Source organism: Chelmon rostratus, chromosome 10, assembly GCF_017976325.1.
Source record: "Chelmon rostratus isolate fCheRos1 chromosome 10, fCheRos1.pri, whole genome shotgun sequence".
Classification (NCBI taxonomy): Eukaryota; Metazoa; Chordata; class Actinopteri; order Chaetodontiformes; family Chaetodontidae; genus Chelmon; species Chelmon rostratus.
In genome coordinates this window covers 8,699,100-8,726,204 of record NC_055667.1, presented here as the reverse complement: position 1 = coordinate 8,726,204, position 27,105 = coordinate 8,699,100, and the positions used below count along the sequence as shown (strand labels likewise).

At 42.5% G+C, this 27,105-nt stretch overlaps 1 protein-coding gene across 1 annotated transcript in view; it reads left to right on the top strand.

Moving 5' to 3' along the window:
- LOC121612282 (plexin-A1-like) overlaps positions 1 to 27,105 on the top strand; it is a 201,945-nt gene that overhangs the window by 83,380 nt on the left and 91,460 nt on the right. The window contains exons 4-8 of the mRNA XM_041945070.1: positions 9,113 to 9,213; positions 10,729 to 10,852; positions 11,155 to 11,308; positions 13,236 to 13,335; positions 21,028 to 21,142. Coding sequence (XP_041801004.1) covers positions 9,113 to 9,213; positions 10,729 to 10,852; positions 11,155 to 11,308; positions 13,236 to 13,335; positions 21,028 to 21,142 — 594 coding nt within the window. The remainder of the gene's footprint in view (positions 1 to 9,112; positions 9,214 to 10,728; positions 10,853 to 11,154; positions 11,309 to 13,235; positions 13,336 to 21,027; positions 21,143 to 27,105) is intronic.

Sequence of the window (27,105 nt, the reverse complement as noted above, 5' to 3'; positions counted from 1 at the left end):
GAGAAGAACAGTGTAGCTGCTTTCTCTGGACTCGTTTAGTTACATTCACAGACTCAGTTTAATAAGGAGAAGCAATGATCAGAATTAGTTAGAGTTTAACTGCATTTGATCAGAGAGGTGTGCCCTGTCCAAGAGGTCAGCCCAGCTCCCTTTTGCTCAAAGAAAAGTTCATGTCGTCATCATCTGTAAAATTTACAAGACAAGCCAGAGACTTATCAAACAGGCTAACATCACTGAACATTCTGGGCCCGTCTCAAATTCCATACTACGCACTACACGCGCAATATGTGTACTATCGTTCCACATGCTTTCGTGTGAATAAATAGTATGTATCTTCTCATACTGCTCAGAGCAGAAGTGACGGGCAAGAAGTTGATTTGGTGAACATGTTAGCATTAGTACGTTCAACATAAATTATCATTTTAACTGAGTCGTCCACAAGCCGCTGAGGCAGATATCCGGCTCTTTAGCTGCTAGATGCTCCACTGTGCTCAGCCAGCTGTGTGCGGCCGCGTAGCTGCACAGCGGACAGTGGGTTTAGCCAGACTTTTTTTCTTGTTTGAACCAAAACAGCAAAGTTCCAGCCCATAAAACCAAAACAGTGTCTGCAGAAGGAAGCGATGCGTGGACCTCGGGTCCTGACTGAGCTCTGCGTTGGGACTCTTCTCACCATGTAGCTTGAAAGCCTGTTTTATACATACCCTCTTTGCTGTTCGCTTTCAGAAGAGAGGTATACCTTCAGCCTGTTTGTCCTCTCCTCCTCCTCCTCTTCGTCCCTCCGTTCCTCTCTCCTTGTTGAATAATAGAAATGCCAAGTGATGAGACCTCAAACATCAAAAAGCCCATTTCCCAGCTTGACAGAGCAATTTACCTTTTCCCATATTCACTCACACACATAATTAAAAGTGGTGGATTGGACCGCAGTGTATAGACTGCATATCTGTATAACAGCGCTGACTCACATATAAGCATGTACACACACACACACACAGTGTGAAAACATAAAACTGTCGATTCACGGCGAAAGGAGAGTTTTTCGATTAGCGAGCGATGGATTTATACATGGCTCTCTTTGTGTCTCTTCTTCACTCTCTCTCTCTCTCTCTCTCACACACACACACACACAGACACACACACACACACACACACACACACACACAGACTCTCTCTGTGCCCTTTCACTATGTATTTTTGCCTGCCTCTGGCTTTTGGTCTGTCTCTTTCTGTTCAGTCGTATCACATCGCTTTTGCGCTCATAAAAATGAACAATGGCACTAAATCAATTTTATCATTGCCGTTGTTTCCTCGTTGCATGGTCAAATTGTCCCGAGCTAATAAAAACAGCGGGGTAAGAGAGATTTTTCATCCTGTCATCAGCCTCTGGTGTGGACGTCACTGAGACGGAAATATTTCCTGTGTCCTGCCTGTCCCTATGGATGACATCACATAATTGCTTTAAAGTAAATGACTAAGTGGATTATAGCTCATCTATTGATTTCTACTGTACCTTTGTACCAAATTACTCACTTATCATATAATTACTTACTTACTACTTACTTGCAGCCATGAAGTGAAGCTTTCTGTTCACCTATTTCCCATTTTAATAAAATAGTATTTCTGTTCAGACTAATAGAGCCTGAGGAATTTGTAATCTACTTATTGTATTGATGTACAGTTTCCCTGTGAGGCCAAACCCAGTCTCTCCTCTGCCGTAACATCCCCACCACATTTCCACGACTGAACTCGCAGGGCAAGGTCAAGCCTCCACACTTGTAAAACAGCTTCGTAAGGTGACCTGTTGGCAGAAAGTGCCTCCGCCCCTGCCTCGACGAGGCTGCTCAGACAGCGGCATAATGGTCTGACGATGTACCTCCCTGTATCGATTCAGCTACAGTACAGAAATGTACTTAGCTGTACTGTACTGCACGGTGGAGAAACCCTACCCCTGGCACCACATCAGACAGGGTTCATATTCAATTCACTCAGCATTTACTGCACTTGGAGGTCAGGGAGAAAAGACTGCTGTGCGCTCCTTTTTTAAGCAGTTTCTTTGGTATTTGTCCAACTTTTAAGTTGCAAAAAAATATTGGTGAAGACAGGAACAGGGAGAATAATGAGGAGAGGATAGAGAAATCTACTGGAAGTGCCCTTGGCCCTGTCAGCTAATTGGGGAGTTGAGTTTTGGAACGGCGTGTCTTAGCAGTTGTTTTGCGTGGGCAAGTTGAAATCAGTGACAGGGTGGTTAAGATTATTGCTTAGAGACATAGACATTTCACACCAACGACAAATGTGAATATCCTTTCTGAAGTCGCTGGGCAAGACATTGAAGTCCTTCAGGGCTGCTGCTGTCTGAAGTCAAGTTTAATCCTTGAGTTTTACTGACCACTGAACACACTGTGGTTAAATCCACAAGAGGCGCAAGTGGCACTAATAAACAGAGTTTACTTAATTCTTTTTTTTTTTTTTTTTGCATAATTAAAAATGAATGGTGGCTCCAAAGCAGATGTAAACAGCCACTCTGGGAAGAAAAGCGCTATGCCCGGCTTTTTCGTGTGCTACAGAAAAGCTGTTAAAGTCGACAACAGTTGAGGAAGTGCTGCTCGAAGTGTTGATGGCAGTCGCTTCTGTGCTCATTAACATTCTGCGCGGAGCCCATCGGATGCGCTGCCGGGTTTTCTTGTGAGGGTTTGAGAGTTGGACACAAGCTTTGTTTCCTCGTGGTGGTACTTGGCAATTTTAAGTGCGCATAACACTGAGTCAGCACAAAGTGCAGTGAGACAAATAGTGTGGAATTTGTACGTTTCATTGTTATACTAAATTTATACAATACATTTTATTATATACCCTAACATGGTCAAATTTAAAAATATTATATTTCATTGAGTACCTTTTTATGATAGTAATCACATATTAGCAGTTTGCTGTCTTTTAGCAGTGGTGTGATATACTTGAAGAAATGTAACATTGCACTTGCATATTTTTGGATGCCATGATATCTGCTAAAATCCTTCCTTACTTACACACAACTGCCCACACACACGCACACACACAAGCCACACACACCCCAGCTGTCAGCAGTCTGTCAAGGCGGAGGGATGAGTGATCGGCTGATCAGAATGTGATTTGTGAGACGGTCAAAAAGACAGACAGCGACAGAGAGAGAGAGAGAGAGGGGGAGAGGGAGATGTCTTAATGGGGTTGAGAGGAACGGCGTGACTTGGGTCTGAACAAGGAAATTGGCTCAAGCTGATTTGTGAAGGAACTAAACTGAGTGACTGTGAGCATGTGTGTGTGTGCACGTGCATGTGTGTGTGTGTGTGTGTGTGTGTGATGAAGAGAGCAAGAGAGTTGAGGGCTTGGTTTGTATCAGATCTTCAAGCTTTCATGTTCATGTGTTTGCATGTTTGAATGCATGTGCAGATTTTTGGGGCCAAGCACCACGAACATGCCCAATTTTGTATGTCAGTGTAATGGAGCAGTTTTGGGATGTCATTTGGGAAAATGTGCTTGCTCACTTTAGATGATACTTAGATTTATACCGCTCATATCTTTCTTTGTGTAGCTACATCCAGCAGATGGTTAGCTTAGCATAAAGAGCGGACAGCCTGGCTTTGTCCAAAGTTAAAAAAGTCTGCATAACAGCACCTGTAAAAGGCACTCATTATTCCGTCAGATCTTTTTTGTTTAATCCTTAAAAAAAAGGTCTTATTGTCACCATGAGGTTGCTAGGCAACCAGTGGAAACTTCAGGAAGTCGCTGGCTGAGAAATAGTCTGGCACATAATCTCCTGTAACATCGCGGCGTAGTCACAAGAAAGCAAATAAGCAGATTTCCCCAAAACGATTCCTTTAACGTGACTTCAGGTGAGCAGAGAATAAAGGTGGTGCCATTTTGGACAGTGGCTTCTTCTTTATAGTTTAAAGGAAACACACCTTCTTTGATGTCACTAATATTAAGAGTGTCTGATGCTTAATGCCAAATCATAGTCACTCTAATTGCATGGCACAAAAGGGAAAGATGACAAAGAGAAATGTGTTCACGAGGACTGCTGTAAAGGTTTTTCTGATCATAAACGCTGTGAAAGGCATGCTGGGTCTCCACAGCCTCTGGACATGAAACAAAACTGCCCGTTTGCCATTATGCACTTACAGTATTGTTGAGATATATAATACCTGGCGGTGATTAGAGAGCTTAAGAAGAGGAGAATGTTCTTTTAGAGGATAATGATGGAGAGATCCACTCCTCACCAGGCTCTGTGGTTTTCCTGTTTCTCTTTCTGTGTCTGTTTCCTCCAAGGTTGTGTTTGTCGGTGTCTACTTGTGATCTATGGCCTCATTAGCTGTGTTTTTCGGTGTGTCCAGCCAAATTCATGACAGATGAGAGCATAACAGAGAGACAAAGGGATGGAGAGGGAAGGAAAAAGGAAGGAAATTGGACGGAGAAATAATAAATAAATAAATACAAAAAGAAAAGTAGCGGGGAATGCCTCTGAAAGGGGCAGTGTGTATACCTGCATGCTGTGTATGTGGCGAGGCCCCCTTGTTTTAATTGGCTTGTAATTCACGTCCATATGTTAGTGTTCATTAACTCCCATGTGCAGACGATCTTTACGTCATACAATGTGCGTACCATAAGTTGCGTATCTGCGTGCACTTCGTTGCTGCTTACATGTGCGTTCGTATGGCAGTCGTAAAGTCCCTGTGGCTGGCAGAATAAGCCATCCATCAGCCTATTGTGTCGTGATAGCGCCTTATATTCTCAGCCAATATTATACAGATGGGACAATTACAGCCGGGCCTATAGCTGCGGCAGCCTGGGACCGCACGGGCTCCTTATGTGGAATGAAACATCAGTTGCAATTACATTTGTGTGTGTTCCTCATCCATCCTTCCCCGCATTCCTCTTCCCCGACCCCCTCCTTCCATTTTCTACCCCCCTCCTCTCATCTGCCACCAGGCAAATTAGCAAATTAAGAGCCTCTCTATCATGACCCCGAAGCTGTTATTTATTTGTAATAACCCTCCACCCCTCCCCCATCGCCCCTCTGCTCTCCTACTCTCCTTCACTCTGGAAACATGATAAAAAAAAGCATCTGACCACATTGGATGTTTTCTTTTTTTGTCACAAACACTGTCCATTATCAGTTTGAAGACTAAAATGAATGGGTAAAATGGACATTTTTTTCGCTGGGATCTCATTCTTTCTATCTTCCTCTACCTCCCCCCCCCCTCCCTCCACTGTCCACAGATGAATGTGTTTCCCTTAGCAGCAGCAAATAGGCCAGGAATGAAAATGCCATATTTAATATAAATAGGTGGTTCTCACTTACTTACTGTCACACACACACACGCTCCCTAGCCACCTCAGTAAGACAAAGAGTCTTTGGCCAAGCATCTCCCGTTTCCCATCCCATTATCTGTTTTCTAAAACTCAATAATTGAACTGTTCCATTCGAATACATCATCCGCCCCACTACCACAAAGCCCCATTGAATAAACTTCTCTCTCTGGCTGTTGTGCTTGAGCGCGGCATGTTTTTTTTTTCCCCTCCTCCCTCTATCAGACAGGCTGTATTACTGGCGTGGTATTTGTCCAGGCGCAAGTAATGACTGCAATTTGCTGCTATTTGGTGTCCTGTAAGAGGCCTGTGCCTGGTAATGGTAGCATTATAATAGTTATCAGACACAGGTTACTATTATCATGCAATGAATCTGCCATAAGCTATTGTGTCCAACTGTATATCAGAGTGACACAGAAGGCGGAGAGGTACAGTCTGAGGATGAAATGGAGGGATTGCTGGCTTCCAGTTCAGGGATGTGTTGCTATGAAAGCTGTCTAGGGATGCAACGTTATAAATAACATCATATTAGGAACATGTATATCCCAACCACCAAAAAAAAGAAAAGAAAAAGAAAAAAGGGAATTTTCTTGGCATTTTATTTGTACTGGAATGACTTTAGTAATATGGCAGAACTCCCAGACCAGTGAAAGTGCTTGCTGCTACACTGTTGTCATTAATAAGTCTGACAGTGGATCTGTGAGGCTGTACTTCCACACAGCTTAATGCTAAAGCAGTGACAATGCTAGCAAATGGATGTTTAGCAGGTGCAGGATTTAGCATGTTCACTGTCTTAGTTTTCCATGTTAGCATGCTAACATTTGCTAATTAGGACAATATCTGAAGATAATGACATAATTAACTGGATAAGGGAAATTTGGACTGCTGGTGGCGTTAGATTATAAATCAGGAACCATGTCTGGGGAGAGTGAATGCACCAAATTTCATGGCAACCCATCTTGTAGTTTTGATGCATTTTAACATCATCGGGAGGGTTAGAGAAAAAGTCAGCTGATCAACAAAGTCATTAAGAAATTTCATAGCAGTTTGTTACTGTGTCTACTCAGAGGTCGGAGGATACATTAAATTAAAAAGATTGTTATTTGATTTCTTGGTTTCTTGCCTCAGACTTTGAAGTATACTTATACATTCAAGCACCAATTATTTATACCTTAACACAGTTTATGGTCTGCAGATATTGTGTGCTATGTTTTTTAAGAATTTGTGATGAATGAATTGAATTGAATTTTCAGTCTTGTGCATCCTAAAACTACTGAATCTTACATGTCAGGGGAGAAACCGGACTGGCACCCCAACAAACTAACAGAGCTGTCTCACCGCACCGCGAATTGAGTGCAATGGGCTGTCTTGAATTTTAAGCTCTGATGCAGACAGAGACTCAGAGACCATTTTGCTTCCACGAGTCACGACTGGAGCAGGTCCTAGCGGAGCGACAGAGAGAGCGACGGAGACGACTTTTCAAATTCAAAAGAGCTGTGACGTTCACTTCAAAACAAACGCGCTGATTGGATGGGAAATGAGAAACGAAGGACGGCATGCAGAATGGATTTTTAAAGTATGGTGACATGAAAACCAAAACATATATTTGTGTTTAATCTTGCAGCAGTTGTTCAGGTAAAAGACATGAAAAGAGGCTGATTTACTGTTTGAAGGAAGGGGAATAGAAAAAAAACAGCACATAAAGGTAGAGTTTCCTCTTTGAGGGTTTCTCCACTGCTGTGCCTGCAGCTGCCATTAGAATTCACCCTCAGCACCTTCCAGCTCACCTGGTGTGCCCCCTGCCTTTGCAGTGGTAGTGATGTTGTACCGCACGTGACTGAGGCAGCTGGAGGTGTGTGTGTGTGTGCGTGTGCTCATGCGTGTGAGCGTGTCTTGGGTGGTCAGCGATGTATTTAAGTATTTAACAACTGCCCCAGAAAACTTGTCTCAGACTCTCAGTTTGATCCAAATATGTACTTTCTTGCCGTTGTGTGTGTGTGTGTGTGTGTGTGTGTGTGTGTGTGTGCGTGTGTTTGCCTGAGGCAGTTTCCTGTCTGCCAATCCGTCTGTCACCAGCAAACTGCATCCAGCAGGTTGAGATACAACACATGGATGCGGGTACACTAGTGATTTTGGAGATTTAAGAGAGAACAGAGCAGACCTAAGTGTGCACAGGTATGATTAAAGCATTTCAGAATACCTTCTTAAAGGATAATTCCTCGACTTTAGCGTACACAACCTGTGTGCAATTCAAGGTAACTCTTCCTTATAATCGTGCAGACAGATGGCGGATGGTGAAAATGCATGCAGCAGCAGAAAACACGTCTGTTTAATGATAACTGCAAAGACAACTATCTGTGGAAATGGACTTCTTATATGATAATTCCTCTCCGTCTCACTCTCTCCTCTGATGTTCGGGTACTTCTTTGGTTGCAGTTTAAGAGGCAGGTAAAATTGGATAGCATTGTTTGATGTCCTTGTTAATACCCAAGTTCTCCAATTTCCCTAAAGAGATCATTAAAGTTCCATCTTATCTTTGTCATGCAGACACACAGATGGCAGCCGGTAGAGATTTAGCGGACAAAAGGAGTAATCCTCGATGTTTATCTCAGTGGCGTTAAGTACAATAGCATATTCTTTGCAAAGAATTCACAGGCATTCAGCAAATTTGGTGATGAGAGCTCATGTTGAATATTGTCCGCCATGTATAAGATTCACAGTAAAAAAACAATTGAATGAAGGTCAAGTATTTCCTTTCTTCCCAATTTTCATTTGAGTGCTGCAGCTCCCATTTTAATAGCTGATTTGAAGCACTGTAGTTCTTGACAGCCAAAAGGTTATGTAAAGGTTATATGCTCTTATATGTTAAAGAAAAAAACAAAAAAAACAACAACAGCAAAAACAGTTAAACAAATAAAAGTGTGGTTTGATTGGTGTGTCAGCATGGATCAGCATGTGTGTTTGGCCAAAGTGGTGGACAGGGCAGCCATGCCAAGTCAGAATTACCCTGATGCCAGCAGGGGCTGAATAGTGCTCCTCTGGGATCAGTTTTCTTTCAGTTTCAGTCTGTTACAGTTCAGTTTAATTCATTTGTAATCCAGTTTTTGTACTACCAGTGAAGAGGTGATTAAAAATTCTTCAACATGCTATAAAATTTTATCAATACACATCCCAGGAAAACAAGATAATACAGCAGGGGTATGGGCAGCTGGTAATCTGGAATCCCGTCATCTAACAATTTGTAGATGATGGAAAGTGAATAAGTGACCAGAAGGCCCAGTTTGTTTTCATTTGAAAGGACATTGTCCAGACATTTGAGATTGTTTTCAGTTCCTAGCTCCAGTGGACAGTTGTGAGCTATTTACTTTTTCTAGATTCTGTTTAGTATCTCTTGAAGTAAAGTGTGTGCTTGCATCAGTGTTTTCTGATCCACTGGAGAACTGTGGGCGGCACACAGTATATTACAGAGAGCTGTTTGTCAGAGGGTGTAATCTTAACCCATCTGTGTGTTTACATGTGTTCAAACCTTTATTTCTCCCCCTCCAGCTAGCCTCGTATGCAGCAGCGTGGAGTTGTAAGCAAAACCTCCAGAGCTGTTTATCTCTGATAGTCACAGTGGGCTTGTTCCTTTAATCTCATGTTCCAGGCACAGGACACCTCCGGTAGATCCTGTGTACATCCAGCCTATATGGTCTAAGCTGTTTGAAGGTGGTGTACACGGTGTTTGTGTGCAGTATTAACCAGGTGTGTGTTTCTCTGTGTGTTTTCTTTCCAGGTTACCCGTGTACCAGTGGAGAGCTGTGAGCAGTACACCTCCTGTGGAGCCTGTCTGGGATCAGGAGACCCTCACTGTGGCTGGTGTGTGCTACATAGCGTGTAAGTGCATATCCTGCTCCCTACATTGTATCTATGCAGTGATTTCAGTGGTTGCACTAAGCAGGTGTCCGACAGTTAATTAGGATATTTTACTTTAATGGGCAGGATTGTGGAAATCACATAAATGCCATTTTTATTAGTCATAAATGTATTCATTGTAATCAGTTTTATGTAGACCTGTGTGGCTTTGCATGTCGCATTCAGCAAAAAAGTCACAGAAAGGTGAAAATGCATGTTGCCAACATATATATTTGCTCACATGTGTATTGTGTGTAATTTAGATTTGACAGAATAAAAATAAATAGAAAAAAAGATCCTCTGTGATCATAGTTTTACAAATATGGTCAGTGATAAATATTTTTTTTTCTCATAAATCTATGGGAGATAAAGTTTTACTGCAGGTGTATCACTGTGTCACTTGTATGACTTGTTGCTTAGACTTAAGGCCTGTGTATGAAGGAAAAAGTATTTCTAGCTGTTCAAAGCTTGATGCAGTAATCGCTCGATAACAACAGTGAGAACGACTGGACTTTTGGACAGTCTCTCCTCAAAGGGGTTGATAGTGTTGCACTCGTTTGTACATGTGGTGGAATATAGTTCTGTGACGAACCGAAACGCTGGAGAGAGAAGATCAAGCCTCCACTGCATGTGGCTGATCGCCGTGTGAAGCCATCGTGCTTGCTGGGTTGTCAGTTTTGTAAAATTGCTAAATTTGAGCTCAGCCGCGCCAAGTCTGACACTGGAAAAATGAAGCTGGCCATTTCCTAATGATGTAATCCGTGCTCAGGAAATTGTTTTTTTTTTTGTTTTCTGTCAGGCAACTACGTTCCATAAACTTTCTCTGCTAATTCAGTCGGAGGCGCCTGTGTTAAGGAATTGACCGCTTGTATCAAATCGTGCAGTTAGATATGGCGGAAAAGGTCCTTCTCTTCGAGGGAGCTCTCAAAGAATCAGAGATGAACGTGTCATCACGGTAATAGTGAGGAGTGTCAGCCTTTAAAGGCCAGCATGTACATCTGTGCTGATAGCCAAGCAGCTGATGAATGAGCCGCTGATGGTGAAGCATGAACGAGCAGCTGGTGCCAATCAGCTAATGCAAGCGCGGCTTCAGAGCTCTGCCTGAACCGACGCTACGCCCCTTTCGCTTTTCACTCTGCTTGTGTGTCGGGCTCCATGTTTGTTTCTTGTCTCATAATGATAGACAGTCTTATAATTATTCATAATTGCTCTTAAACTGTGGTAATCTATAGATTCATTTTGATGAATGCAGCTCCTAGTTGCGTGACATACAAGTCCTCATAGATATTGTAGAGCCAAAGAACCAGACTATGATTCTGTCTTTGTCAAAGCCTCTTAGTCTTTTGCAGTGCTGTGGAACAAGTGCTGAATTTCTGGTTATTGTGTCAGCACTATATTCCAGATGTTACATTTATCACTGAGATAGCCATTTACCTGTATACGCTAGTCTGAATGAAATGAGTTGAGATACGACTGAAGTATATCGTCCTGCTTTAGATGTTCGAGGAAAGATCGCTGCGATCGGGCAGAGGAGCCTCAGCGTTTCACCACCAGAGTGGAGCAGTGCGTCCGACTGTCCGTCCAACCCGACACCGTCTCTGTCACCATGTCGGAAGTGCAGGTAAAGTGTGTTTTTGTGTCTGTGTACACGTGCTAACATTTGTGTGTATTGTTCGCGTGCAGATTTATGTGATTGGAAGACATGGAAGAAAGGAATTAAATGTGAGCCAGACAGATGTGGAATGAGGCTGAGTAAAGCTTGCTCTTGTGTCCTCATGTGTCCATCATTCTGAGTATGAGCCACATATCTGAGCAGAATTTCTGCTGTGGCACAGGAGAAATGTTGCTTATTGCAAAACTAAAAGTGTCTGTATTTTAGATGTGTGTTTTCCCTCACCTTTCGGCTTTCCTTCCTTCTCCTAGTTGGTGCTTCAGGCGCAGAATGTGCCCAGTCTCTCTGCTGGAGTGAACTGCTCCTTTGACGACTACGTAGAGACAGAAGGACGCATCTACGGGGGACGGATCTTTTGCCTTTCCCCCTCTACAAAAGAGGTGGCCCCCATCACACGAGACCAAGGTAAAAATAGGTATCCTAAAATACAGGGTGTGTGAAAGGTGTGGAATCACGGCTCTTTCCAGAAAGACTTGAATTCTTTCCATTTTGCTTTCTGAGGGCTACCAGAATGAAAATGTTTATTCCGTAAAGACATAGACTGTAGGAATACATTTAGTAAAATACATTAAGTGAACCCACTATTTGTAAAGTTGAAGAGATTACTAAAACTAAGTCAAGACTATGGAATATTATTTCATCATTCAATTCATAATAATAAAATGGATTGAATCAAATTTTTATTTCATTACAATAATAGTATTTGAAAATGCTTTTTTTAAAGGTTTTTTTATAGTTGTATTTTCCTAGTGACGCTTTAATTCCATGTCTTCAGTTTTATTACGTATTGTATTTTTTATAATATTACAGGCCCACTCACCCTTCAGCCAATCACATGCCCCCTGTCTCTCCTCGAGGTCCATTGTGCAGAGTTTAGTGGTATCTGGTGGTGAGGTTGCAGATTGCAACCAACTGAGTACCCTCACCCCGCTCTTTCCCAGCATGTAATGTATGGTGGCTGTTAAAAAAGTGAAAAACACAAAACGCCCTCTCCAGCACCAGTGTCTGGTATGTCCATTCTGGGCTCCTGTAGAAAAGCGTGGTTGTGGACATGCTCACTCTGTGGATGCATTCCAAGGTAGTGAAAACACAACAAATCTTATTTTCAAGTGATTATACACGATTGGAAACATAATTATGAATATTAAATTACAAATCTTAAAACCTACACACCAGACCTTCAAGCTAGAAAACTCAACAACTGCTAGTATTAGTTTAGCTGCTGTTAGCTGCTGTTAGCTGGAACAACAACAATGCTAATGTTATTCTGCATGAACCAACTAAAGCCTGCTGCTGTAATTAAGTACACAGACACAGTACCTAAACCAGCTAGCTAGCTGGCTAGGTAGGTAGCATGTCCAGCATTGTTAAGATAGATAAATAAACATGAGTGACAAGGTGTTAATTCTGTGTCAGCTACAGTAGCAGCTAACAATTTATTCAGAATTGCTTTGTTGTTGTTGCCGCTCAAGCTAACAGGAGCTAATTGGCTAAATGTGGTAGCGGTTGTACTGTTTGCTTGGTAAAGGCAGGCGACATGTGAAGCTGAAAGGTGAGAGGGCGGTGACAGCAGCACTGTCATGAAGAATGGAAAAATAGTTTAATCATCAGACTATTTATTTTATAATTACTCATTTGTGTATTTAATATTTAATTTAATATTATGTAGCAGTAAATCATTCTACTGCAGTTGTCAGCCTGCACATGCTTTGTTAGTTTTACCTGTTCACCAAAAAAATGAAGTAAAAATAATAAAAGAAGTTTGCTGACATCTTGTGCCCTTAAACTTTAGTTTTTGTTAGAGAAGATGACTACTTCATGAAGGCTTTTTGGTCGGGCAGTTTTGTTTGATGTTGCACAAACACTTTTTTTTTGTGCTTCATTCAGCCTGTTCATTCAGCTGTGTGAAATATGAATTACTCTGCTCTTGAACTGCACCCATTTCTTTGCGATTATCAAAAGAAAGAAAAAAGTGCTGATTCACAAACTTACTGCACAAAACCCAGAAATGTATGTGGACAGCTGAACTGCTTTACTGAGGAACGTCTCCACCGCTAATATTGATTCTGCTCCAGGCTCTGCTCACTTTCCAGCACAAACGCTGTGGATTCAAAAAGTCAGCTGCACAAGAATTGACAAGCAGCACCTAAAATGAGACTGTTAACATTTGAGAATACGTTGCCGGGGCTTGGCCATGACCCTGGGTTCATGAAACATTTTTCATCCTCTCACTGTATGTGATAATACCAGATGTATACTAGAGGAATATCCTAATACTGCTGAATGAAAAGAGCACTGCTCCACTAATGTGGTGTTCTGTGACTCCTTGAAGGTGACCAACGTGTGATAAAGTTGTATCTGAAGTCGAAGGAGACGGGGAAGAAGTTTGCCAGCGTGGACTTGGTCTTCTACAACTGCAGCGTCCACCAGTCGTAAGTTTTTTATTCATTTTTCATTCATTATTTATTTATTCATTCAGTTCATTGCTAAGTATGGATGGAGAGGAAGAAAGGAGGGAGAAAAAACTTTTTGTGTTGCATTTTTTCCAAGTTTAATAACCCGAATGCTATTTCCAATATACAATGATATCACACATTGGGAAAGATGCAGACTGGAGGAAAGCACTGATCAATAGAAAGGTGACCGTGGTTCCTTTGCAAAAACAATAACGCTAAAATATTGGCCTGCAAATAACTCCTATAATGGAGAATGCAGAGAACAGCATGCGACCTCTGCTAATTCATTATTCAATGTATTTAAGTTTTTTACAAATCAATTAGTTAATTAAATCTCAAGCAATGAAGCGACTACTGGTGAGTGAAATAATAAATCGATTCCTAACCATGCAAGACCTAGAAGGGCAGCCAAGCTTGGGAGGCTAAAACACGTCAGTCGTGTTTCTTTGGAATGAATTATACCAAATCTAAGTATAGGAATACTGATTGGCTTTTCAGCACTCGTAGTTTTTGTGTTTATATACACTGCTGAGCCTGTTTTTTTTTTTTTTTAAGAAGAACAGGAATGCAGAGAGGACCTGAGGAGACTGTACAGTCGTTATATACAGTTATACTGTGATTTGATGACGAGGGCAGTTCATTTCAGTTGTTATGAATGGTACTTAATCATAGTCTATAGCCTTTTGTAACATCTACGTTGTTACTCTAGTTGATTAAATATTATTTATATTACAATTGTTAAAGCTTAACAATAAACCGTTTTCTATTGAATCTGCTGTATGTAAGACTGCGATTTTCAAACTGCAGGAGTCAGGATTTTAAGCGAGCTGTGGAAGGGAAAGTTGTTTTAGTTGTTGACCTTCAGTGTTGTTGCCTGTAAGGACAACTTTCAGCTGTAGCTAATTATCCTTAATGATGTGAGGTGGCCAAACTACAGACTGAAACTGCTGTTATCTACTCTCTGCATGCTGGTGCTGGTCCATTAATACTCTGCCAGAGATGTTTTTGTTTTTTTTCATTTTTGAAACATTACTCTATGTTACTATGATGTTTGAAAAGTTGGAGAGTGAACTGTGGTGAGAAATGTTCGCAGCTAGCCTCCCTCCGTGGAATCCCTCCAGTTTGTTGAGCATATCCTATCGTTGTCGTAGCTTCTCATCTGAAAATGTTGAAGTAGGACCTCTAGGATTCAAGACCATATAGCAATCTTTTCTTTTAGCAACAGACATTTTCAAATATTGGTCAGTGTCTTCAAGAGAGAGGAGCTCGAGTATGCCCCAAAAGTCTAATCTGCTCTCTAAAACAAAAGGGATCTTAAAAGTCGACAAATCTTGTGACAACATAAATTGACAACATTGCTAATGTTAGCTCAAGCAGCTAATGGACAGAGCCGCCAACAGTGGTCCTCAGATATCAAAACGTTAAAAGGTGGGTACATTATCAAAAGTCACTTCTGAACAGACTTGAGTCCATGCACTGTACACCTTGTTAACATGTATGCAGCTGTGTAGCTCTTTGGTGCATTTTGCACAACAAACTTGTGTATTTAGAATATAATATCACTATAAAGTCAGCTTCTCTCCCAAGTGACTGGTTCAAAATAAAGAAGCCTGAAAGGACCCCAATAACAAGCGAAAACGTCATTTTGTGTTCAATTTCATGTAGAAACAACATGTATTTGTGATTATGTGGGATTCAAACGTATCTTGTTTAATGCCATGTAGACCACAAGATACAGACCTGGAGTTTAAATCGCAATTAAACTCGTCAGAAAAGTTATTAGTCAGAAAAAAAATTCAATTCGACATTTTCCTTAAATTGTCTTTTAATGCCAGTGAAGACTTGCAGTTGAACTTACACAAAGAGAGGAGGGGGAGAGAGGAGGGAGAGGCAGAGCAGCAGTGAGATCGGCCTGATAATGAATGAGGAATGTGTTCTTAATTGACCTGCCTTGTTAAATAAAGGTTAAATGAAAATAAATAAAATGTCATTTCCTAAATGACTCTTGGCTGCTCCTCTGAAGCCGCTGAGTGGGATTCACTGCTCAGAGTTGCACACAGTCTCTCCGTCTCCTCCGCCTGGCACACACTCGCGTCCCACATTTAGGTATCTGCACTTTGTGTCGATACACCTGAAACGAAAATGCATCTGTGGCGTACTCAAAGTGGATTTCTCTTTCTCTTGCCAAGCGGAGATTGATGACGGCATTACTTCCTCCACTAATGTTTACATCATTTAAAATATTTGCTCCCTCTTCTTCCATTTTTCTGCTGTCCTTTCTTTTTTTTTTACATTATTTTTTTCATCATGAAATGAAACAGGAGTAGAAGGGAAATTACTGTCGATATCAGAACATGAAGAAGGAAAAAGAGGAGCTAAATTTAGACATTCAAGAAGTTCCCGTGCCTAAACAATGAAGAGTTAAAAACTCAGAAGTACAAATTATGGCAATATCCTTTAATTCCTAAATCAGGGACCGAACAAGCAGCTAGTAATGAGGAGTGTAAAGTGCACTTGTCCTGCTTTCATTCTCTTTCATGCCACCATCCTTCCCTGACTCTCTCCCTCCAGCCCCCAGGCCCTCTTTTCCTTTCCTGGCTTCCCACCTTCCTCTTGTCTGCCTATTACTTTCTCCTCTCCCATCCCTCTCCTTTACCCCACCCCCAGCCTCCCTTGTCTTGCCTCTCTCTCGTTCATCAAGCCCATTTATTGCCTGTGCTCTGCTCTTGGCCCCGCATATATCTGCATAGTAATAGGCCGTTAATTAGCTTGAGCCGGGTTGTCTGTGTGGAGATTGTCATAATGGAGTGGGCTTGGAGACAGAGCTCACCTGGGCCACTTCTCAGGGCCTCCAGGCCTAGTTCAATGGCTTTGATTCATTCTGTGAATATGTGTGTGTGTGCAGTTTTGTGAGTTAAACAGCGAGCAGGATGTGTCAAAGTAACTGCACTGTCGTGTTTATTCATGCATATTTGTGTGCAGGCAGGAAGAGGTTTCTCATTTGTGTGTGTAAGTGTGTGTGTTCATGCTTTGTACCCTTGATTAACCAGCCCACCTAGCCCTCCTCCCTTTGCTGCATAAACAGGCGTGCCGCTGTTTAAGCCTTTGATGTTGGCTTCGCTGGCCCCCTCAGGACTCTGCAGGACCGTAAAACTACAGTGCAGTTATTACCACAGCAGCTGTAACATAAACCCACATATTATACACCACTCCCCCTCCACTGTCACCTTTCACCTCTGAACCTTCGACCCCGCCTGTCAGGCGGCGCTGGAGCTGCGGCGTTCAGCGGCAGATAATGGAGTTCCTCCTCGTGGGCGGTGGGAAGGTGAAAGTACAGCAGACACTCACAGCGGCAGACGCACAGATGTACAGTATGAGCACAGATGCACAAGCAGAGTGGCCTGCAGGCAAGCACCCAGACGGGCCCGTGTGCAACTTCACGCAGCCTCGCTCAACATGCTCAGAGGTGGATGCGCCAGCCCTACGCATTCTCACTCAAACACACATAAACAGGTGCACGCACAGCCAGGAGGAGCACGCACACACAGAAGGTGCAGACTTGGAACAGCAAATTACGCTGCTAGCTATTTACATACTCTGTTACAATATTAGAAATTTGCATTAAAAAAGAGGTTTGGAATAGTTTAATTGAGCATGCGGGAGGAGGAATAATCCGTCTTTAAAGAGAGGAAAAGAAACAAATGGGAGGGAGAGCGCTGGAGGGAGGAGTGGGACAAGGGAGAAAACTCACACTCCCTGAGAGCTGGCGAGGGAAAAGACAACTGAGAAGGAGGCATGAAGAGGGGAAGAGAGATATAAAGCAGAGTGTTAGCAAACGAGACAGAGATTGTGCCCATTGTGTCAGGAATAATGCGTCCCACACAGCTAAAAGGTTAGCGCTGCAGCCTCAGGCCACCATGACCATTACAATATGAAAGGGCTGAAAATCTATGCAGTGAAAAGAAGCACTCAAGGGAGGGGACCGGCCCACGCTGTGGCCCCCAGGAAGGGCTCTCCTGCAGGCCGACCGTTCCCTTTTCGCCTCCTGCCCAGAGACCAGCCGCGTATCGCAGCTGCATTATCCACTGGCAACTTTCGGAGTCATCTTGTTGAAAACAACGCAGAGTTATACTTTTCACCATTAGTCGATGTTACTTTTTGTGGCAATAGTTGGTCCAATGTCCAATAAGTGTGACCCGTTTTAATTAAACTGAGGGTTGAGACTCTCAGACTTACTGCTTTTGGACATCACCGTGACAAGATGCAATAATATCTTATAATGAGTCTGAGTCCCCTGTTGAGAGTCTAAACTTCTCATTTGGTTCCTGCGCTTTGTAACTTAATGATGTATGCATCGTTTTATCGCTGCTCACTTTGGAGCTTTATTGGATAAAACACAAAGACGCCTATTTATAGATCATGTAGCACAGCCAGTCTTATCTGTCTGCGAAACACTATCCAGATTAAAGATATCTGGGAGATGGGATGTAAAACGAATCAGAGGTTTTACTCAAAATCACAACACACATATAGTTGCTGATTATTAAAGCTTTATTGTGTCAAAATTGGTCACTGGCCGACTTTATTTGGGTCAGAGCATGTTGATGTGTTCTGGTAAATTTGATAAAAGACTAACCTTTTAATAAAGGAAAAAATTGCAACGTTTTCTGTGACTTTCTCCACATTGACCAGAATTAAATGAGCATATGATCGTTCACTCCCTTCATATACGTTTGTGCGGGGCCATTGCTCGCATGTCAACAGCTTTGTTCCATCGATCCGGCCTCGCAAGTGCAAAAGCTCGGAGAAGATGAAAAGGCGTTTGACCCGGCTCTGTTGCTAGGCCTTGTTAAATAGCAGGGGATTTTATCGACTACATTGCAGCAGCGCAGCCACTTACCCAAGCCAGTTGTCCAGGCATTGACAGTAGGACAAGTCTCCACTGCCCAGGTGACGTAGAGGAATGCTATGATGTTCACATGGCCGACAGCTTTGTGTGTATAAGTGTGCCTCAGTCGCTGAGTGTGTGTTATTGCAATCACTGGCGTGCATACACGCACACAAATGTGTGAATGTGTGTGCACACATCCCTGCAACAAGAAATCGATGAACCCTGGGGTTAATAGTGAGGAGGAACTGGCTCACCAGCTCTACTAACAAACACCACACTGTTAGCATAACCTTAGTCCACTCTTTTCCCCATGGAAATCCACTGCCATTGATTATGAACCTCACACTGCAGTTCAGTCTAGTCTCACTAGCTTATCGCTGCCTATATGAAACCCCTATCACTCTGTCACTCCGATACAGGCGATTTAGGAGTTAACCCTCGAAAATCTGAATAAACCAAGGACAGATGGACAAAAGCAGAGCAAGGATTAGACTGAAATCCAATTTAAAGTCAGACTTTCCAACAGCAGGGTGGCATTGTGAGCTAAGCAATTGTCCTTCAGTTTGGAGGACCCAGTTTGTAGCCCCTCGGTGCCTCATTACTGTGGTGTTTTGGCACTGGGCTTGTCAGAGATCACTTGTCAGTCAAACAGTGAAGGTGGTATTGTGATTTATTTTTCTTTTGACTTTACTCTGAAAAAAAGTTTGCATTTATTTATGTGGAACTCTTCCAAGACAAAACCACTCTTTCCTTTTCCAAGCAGAGGCCAGATCGCAGCTGATTAGAATCAGACAGTATTCATGAAGCGGACACCGGTGTGCTGTATCTGTCACCGATAAAGTAGCTCCATGATTGCATTGTACTGTATATTTAGGTGCTAGGCTAACAGCCTGCTTGTTGTAGCTTCAAATTTAGTTTACAGAATTGAGAGGGGCATCGATAATCTCATCTGAAAGACAGACAGCGAACAGATTTCCTGCAAACTACGAAGACTGGTCTTAGGATGTAGCATTAGCAGAACGAGCATGATAAAGTACAACATTTACGTGGCAAACAGTCAGCAGTGCAGTGCAATATGGTGAAAATAAATCTGGGGAGTGATAACTGGATGATGGATACATACAGTGAACCCCACAGATTCCAGTTAGTTCCTGATGTGAGTTGGCGAGCAGACACTGTAGGTGTATGGGGGGGGGTTGAGTTGTAGGCCTGATTGAGTCCAGTGACAGCATATGGGCGAGAGGATGGACATCACCTGTAATTAGAGCTCACTTTGCTTTAGCCAGTTCAGTGAAATTTAGTTCAGAAGTGGACAAAAGAGTGGAAAACCAGGACTTGTGTCGTTGAAATGGAATTCCAGCCCTTTTTACAGTTACTGAACATCAACTTCTGTCAGATTCTGTATTTTTTCATCATTTTGCAGCAAACGTAACATCTCAAAATAAAGTGGTTTCTCAGCTAGCAAAGACCAGCATTGATATGAAAACCCTTGAGGAAATAATGATCAAGTAGAGACTTTGAACAAAACAATTTCTGTCACATTCCTACTGAACATGGAGTTGCTGAGATTTCTTTCTCCTTTTTCATCATGAAAACAAAGCTTTGCTAAATCGTTGAAAAACTGTTAATTTGACTTCTTATATTAAATGTAAAAGTACACACCTAAACTAACCTTTTGTTTTTGTGCAACCTTCCCCTCCATTGTTTGTTTTTTGTTTTTACTGGTAGCCATGATATCCTTGTTTTTGTATGGGAATCCATGTTTGAATGTGCACATATTCATTTTGCTTCCTCAACTCTGAAGAAGAAGAAGCAGAAGAAAAAAAACAAGTGTTATATAAAAACAGGCTTATCTTGGTCTGCCAGCTTAGTTCACTGTAAGCCTCCAAGCATGGAGAATAAGAAGGGAGGAGTGGATCGCCAAGGATTCTCTCCTGCTCCCTCTCAGCTGTCTTCGGCGTCTGCCGTGGCCTCGCTGACAGCCGGAATAAAGTCTTAATGCACAAGGCCACAGTTACACTTATCATTCCAACGTGATTTGGGGAGATTTAGCCATAAACATTTAATGTTGTGCGACTGCGTTGATGCATGTCCACGCTCAGCCTGTCAGTGTGCGATACGCATCCCCCGTTGAAGGTTTCCTTTTGATCTGTGTTTCCACTCTTCCTGTATTTCTCTTGGCAACAGTGCTGCCTGAGTGTATTGTACCTAGTCTGTGATGAATTCAGGCCATAGTAGCTTGGTTTCTGTCAGTGTGTTTTTATGCTAATTTTAATGATCAACGTTTGATTAAAAGCTTTTGTTAAGCAAAAGTCTCTATGATAATGTCTTTGTGTCCTAAACATGACGTTTTTGTGAGAGCATGACGTATGATTGACATTAAAGAATCAGACTGCTCAATACGTGGATGTTTTCTGATGTAGCTTCATGCTGCAATTTTTGGGTCTAATACTGACACCAATAGAGATCAAAAGAAATCTGACAAAGATTTAACGTTTGGATTGGATTTTTATAGATATATATCTGCAATAAGATTATATTGGCCTGGTCTAACTCTTTTCTTTGGACTAAAAAGAAAAACAGGGTAGTTAGCATGAACAGCTATGCACTGTGGCCACAATGGCTTACCAAACAAATAAGGAAGTGGGAAGTGGGAACAAAAGACTTCCAGAAAAAGATGTCACACTCCAGACCACAAGCTGTTGTGATTATTCCTTCAGAAACATTAACTCCTCTTACTTTCTCTCCTCCGTGTCTCACTTTCTCACCTGCTCCAGGTGCCTATCCTGTGTCAATGGAAACTTCCCCTGTCACTGGTGCAAATATCGCCACATGTGCACGCAGGATGCCAGCGACTGCTCCTTCCAGGAGGGACGAGTCAACACCTCGGAGGTGAGGGTTGGAGCGTGCACGCGCACAAAACATGCAAAATCACACAGTCAAACACTGATGAGCACATGTAGTTAAACATGCTCTCACATGCACTCGCACACAAAGAAACGCACATCCAGAAGCACAAAGCAACACAGGAATACATTTACGAGTACTAATGCACAAGCTCACACTCACACACGAGTATTGATAGCGGCGCAGTAATGCCAAGGGTGCAGCTGGGACCTGTACACCATTCAAATGTGTGTATGCATGTGTATGAATGAATGGTGCTCTGAGTGGCCCAGCAGCAGCTGTTATACTCCAAGCAGCGCTGGATTTATTCACTTATAAACAAGTCGGGGTGAATGAGTATGCAAATGGAAGCGCACGCCACCATCCCAAATGTTATATTTGCATGAAAACCCTCCTCTATCCATGAGCCGACTGGCTTTCACAGTCCCTCTGTCCCCTTCTAAGTTTCTAATTCTCACAGTCTCTCACACAAACAGAAAATTCACACTGACAAACACAAATTAACTTCTGTGTTTTCGGAAAGTTGCACTTAATACCCAGCCGCTTTCACTTGAGCTTTGTCTCTGTCTGAGGCAGAAATTTGACATCACTTGCACGTGCATGCAAGGTGAGAGAAGGGTATTTCAGATATCCTCAATTTTTCTTCTTCTTACTTCTCCCTCCATTTTGTCATCTCTCCTCTTCTTTTTTTTTTCTTTTTCTGTCCTCTGACAGCACATGGGAAAAATCTGATTTTATCCGATCAGATTAACATGTTATGTGTGGCACAGAAATGCAAGCTGTCCCTCTTTTTCTTCTCTCACCCGCCCGGTTGTTGCCTGTACTTTTCTTTCACTTTCTCATTCTGTAGCTACATTTTTTTTTTTGTTTGCAGAAAACCTGCGATGCTGAAACTAAACAATCAGAAACAAAAAGTACGAGTACTCAATGCGGGTGGGCATGAGGATGGTGTATATCATGAGTGTGTATGCATGCTGACTGGGGTCCGTGCATGTGTGCAAACACATGTGTGTCTATAAAATATGCAGAGGGAGTGAGGTATATCTTTATTATAATGCTTGCTTGTGAGTGTACAAATGGGACAGCAATTTCAAGGCATCTTGTGGACGTGTATTTCTCGCGTTGTGGAACATAAATCTGTTTACATACACAGTCACATTGTGGGGACTCGCCTTCCTTCCTTTTGGTGACAAACTGCAAGTCCCCATTACGTAAATCCTTAAATTTTAGGGTGAAGACTGGGTTTAAGGATAGGGTAAGGGTTTGGGTTAGGCAAGTAGTGGTTATGGTTGGGGTAAGTATCCAGGAAGTGAATGTAAGTCAATGTAATGTCCTTCTGAAGTGATGGAAACATGGCTGTGGGAGAGAGTGTGAGTGTGTGAGTTTGTGCGTTTGTGTGTGTGTGGGTCGAGAGAAAAAAATGGAGGGAGGGGGAATAACACTTGACTCCACACACCCTGTCATCACGTTACACCGTCCTGTAAACACACCAGGCTGACATCCATCCTCATCTCGTTTGGAGAGCCGCACCAATTCAGACTTTTATTTTGTATTCTTTCCCTTCTTTTTTTCCCCCTTCTGATGCACTCTGTCTTTTTGGTGCAGGCGTTGCCATGGTTACCAAGACACTTTGAATGTCAGGAGGCTTTTGCTGAATTTTGATGTCACACACACACACACACACACATCAGGGCCATCACCACATCCTTACATGTATTATTGTTATTAACGCAGCAGACAATAAGGTGACAGCTGTGGGCTTTTGTGATGGATGCATGTGTTCTGATGTGTCCTTGTGCACTCACTCTGTCACTGAATAGGTGACATTTTGAAGCTATGCATATGCGCACCAACAGCAGTATGTTTGTCGTCACACATTCATCTCCTCCAGCCTTGATTTTGTTCCAATTTGCCTGTTGGTAGCCCCTGCTGAAAGCAATATTGCCCATCTCCACTGCCTGAAAAAGTTTCCCCCTGTGTCATTAGCAGTAGGTTGCCAAAGTGATTGAATTCACACTACACTGCTTATCTTCCCAAAGGCATTTGTCATATTTCTTGAGGCTGACTTCACTTCATATCTGATAAAATTCAAAGCATCTGTGAATCTGTTCCACAGGTGCATCACAAAAATACACTTTTCCCTCTGTAAACAGATAACCACTAATGTATAATTTTTGCCCTCTTAAAGTAAATGTAATTCTCTGTTGTCACTTCCTGGATATGTAAATACATATAAATCAGCTGTGTTGTGACAGCAGATAAACAGAGAGGCATATTAGGGGCGACCAGGCAGAAAATTGCCAGAGTCGGAGAAACACTTGAGAAGGCCGTGAACAGAAATGTGCATAAACACAAACAATGAGAAAAACAAACACCAGGACAAACAAACACGGAGACAAACAAATTTGCTCTGCTCCAGTGAATCCCAGCATCGGGCTGGTGGAGCCGTCCAGGCCGGCGCTGGGCCCAGGGGTTGGTTCAAATGACTTCAAATGGGAAAAATAAGACAATAATAAAAACCAACAGAAAAAAGTAATAGAAAAACCGGTTTGTTTGCATTTATTTTCCCGTCCACAAGCCCGCCTGCTTATTCATTTACGGACTGCAATTCGCTCGCTCATTAATTAAGTCGTTCATTCATTTTGCATGGGTTTGCTTTTTACTTGGGATATTTCCCGTCCCACAAATGAATTAATTCAGCTCATGATTGACAGCAGAAACAAAATGGCTGCAGAGTGACAGGGCCAGCTGGGAGCTTTGACAGGAAGTGACTTATTTGGCGTGTAAAAACACTAAAACTCCTTGCAACAGTTTGGTCTTGAGTCATGACCTGAGCATCTGGCTACTGATAATGTCCTAGTGTTGCCTTCACATACTGATGAAACTATCACAAAGTAATGCTGCAAAATACTGCTAAACACACATCAAACCCGGGTCACTGACATGACCAGGAGTTACTCAGCCGTTTTTGTGATAATTAGATATTTGTTTTAAGCTTACAAAAATATAGGTTGTTCAAATTTAGAGAGCGAGAGACACGCTTCTTATTACTGATTGCATGTCTATTCTGAGCTATGAAGGCTCCAAGAGATGCATTGTGCGTTACACTCGTCTGTGTGGTTGATCTGCATGCAATTTATCTAGTCAGAGTGGCCTATATGTTAGTACGCACCAGGACACAGTGAAACAATATTTTTTGTACAAAGAAAGGAATCAGAATCAGAATCAGAATACTTTATTGACCTCTGAGGTAAATTGGGTGATAACTGAATATATTACATTTGCCAAATTTACAAGAGAGGACGAATAATGCAGAATTTGTTGTGGACAATGTTTCCCAAAGTTTATGACGTTCCCCCCAACTCAACAACTCACAAACCTCAGTGATTTTATTAAGGCAGTCTGGGGCTGATTTGGCACCACCGCAAATTACTCACACTCAGGTTTTGCTCCAGAGGACAGAGATCTGATCTCAATGAGGATAATGAGAAGGCATTCAAATTACCAGGTCTAAACACAAAGGCGAGATTGGATCATTTATCATCAGATAACGTATCCGGATACAGATCCCATCTTAATACCAGGTGTAAATGAGGTATAAATGTGTGTAGTCAAAGCATAAGGCTGCATGGACAAACACACACCCCTCATTCATTAGACAGACTAGTGAGTTTGCACCATGAAAGTGCTGCTGCAGAGGGCTCCTGCGACTACAGTTTCATCCAGAAACCCACCCCCCTGCCCGATACAGACCCGAGTAGCACTTTCAGCACGGGCACTGTGTCACTTTGTTTCTTTTGTCCCACTAGCAAAGAGTGTTGAGGTGTTAGATAATGCTGATTTTAGACCAGTTTGTTTTTTTCTACCTGTTTACTCATGCTTCAGAAAGTGTAGCTTCTAGTGGGTATTTATTTAGGGAAGATGTACTGTGTTCATTAAGACGGTGCTTGAGTGAAGTCATCTGAGTCTGTCGAAAGAAGGGCTCATTATGAGCCCGCACTTGTTCTGCATCAGCCGCTCTGAAACAGTTTATTTAACTATCGAGGCACTGACCTTTTCAGTATGTGAAACTGCAACTAGCCAGCTCTGACTGTTCTCAGTTTGATCTTTCTTTCTTTCTTTCTTCCTTCATATTTCCCTTCCTGCTTTCCTTCCACTATTTCCTTTTGAATTTTTTACCTCCTGTCTCCCTACATTTGTCCTTCTTTCCTCCTTTTGCTTCTTCCTCTTTTCAGTCCTGCGCCTATTTTCCATTGTGCCCAATTCATCCGTTATCTTGTGTTTCTTCCCTTCCTCCTTCTTTCCACACTCTCCACTTTCTTACAGGCCTGACCTCCTTACACTCTGTGAAATACAGCAGGTCCATGATGCATTGCTGCTGCACAGGGGATTGAACCGGTGGCTTTGTAGCCTAGCCTCATTGATAATCATTAGCAGGCTGTGTTAGGCTCCAGATGAACAGAAGGTGAATATAGATATGTGGATCAGCGTTAACCTTCGTGCTGCTAATTAGGGGATGAATCACCATGATAAGTGACTTGGTTAGATGCTCATATGTGTCTGTCAAGTCGCCTCGCTGCTGCAGGAAACAGAAACGCAGGCGTGCAGGAATGCATGTTTGCTTGTGCACACACAGCATTAGCTACAAGCCCACCTTTCCACACACTACCATAGTATCAGTTCTCAAAGCATGCCGTGCACCACGCCAGCCATCTCCATACGGGCTTCCCTTTTGGATCTCTAACCCTACGAGCTCTTTCCTCTTGTTTAGTCGCTCCTTCATTCCTTGAACAAGTCAATTAGCAGGAGCCAGACACCCTCTCTTTTTGTCCCTCAGCTGAGGGTGTCAGAGTTGCAGCTGTCTTTCCGTCGTCGCTGGCTGCTGGAGCTCAGGCTGGTACACAGCTCTGAGTTGCCCAGCTCGGAGGCTGTGGGGCTGGCACAGAACAAGCTTCCCTTCTCCCTCTGGGTCTCTCTGGCTGGGGGAGCTGCCTGCCACTGATAGACTCAGCTGTGTGTGTGTGTGTGTGTGTGTGTGTGTGTGTGTGTGTGTGTGTGCACGCGCGCGTGTGCATGTGCGTGTGTGTACATGTGCATGCCTGTGTGTTAATTATTCAAACTGTATTAAAGCTTAAAGATGCATCTCCAGATGCCTCTCTGATCGTTGCCGTGTTTAATGGAGAGCGACAGATGAGATGAGAAGCGAAAGGTGGAGCATCCACAATAAAAAGTAAGGGAGGAGTGTTGCAGTGGCCTAGTTGTTAGAGAAGAAGCAAGCTTGCTAAAACAACCGGGGGCTTCATTTATGAAACTATGTGCACGCTTCACATGAATAATTAGGAAAAGTGCTCTCTGCAAAAAATAACAACTCATAAAAGTACACTTTCCAACATGCAGGTTTCCCTTTAACAAATTTGTCTCACATCTGGCTCCTTCAGTTCCACAGTTAACATCACACGGCTAATTAAATGCATTTAAATTAAATACGCTGATACTACCTCTGATAAAGCCTCTTGATTTTGTCTTAGAATATCCCTAAAGCTTCGGTTTAATAAGCAGAATATAAATACCATCATGTGTTATTAACTGTTATCTCTCTCAGAGGAAGAAGTCACAATAAAATGCTTCTTATTTTAGTCTAGATGGCAGATTGGACTGTGCATTTGTCCAAATGGCTCAAGGCCAGTTTGTCAACAGGCTTTGTGAAATTAGGATCAATTAAACATGTTTTCAGTCAGTCTTAAATAAGGCTTTGGAAGACGATTTAAAAAATTGGGACGTTAGAGAAATGATAAGATGGAGAGGGGAAGATATGATATGGGAGGAATGAGGCCACACAAAGAAAGGAGGAAGGGGAGGAAGAGCCAGGCTGCTAAGGTAAGAAGAATTCAGAAGAAGAGAAAGACATCAGAGTCAGCGGGAGCACCATCAACACGAGGCTGAATAGA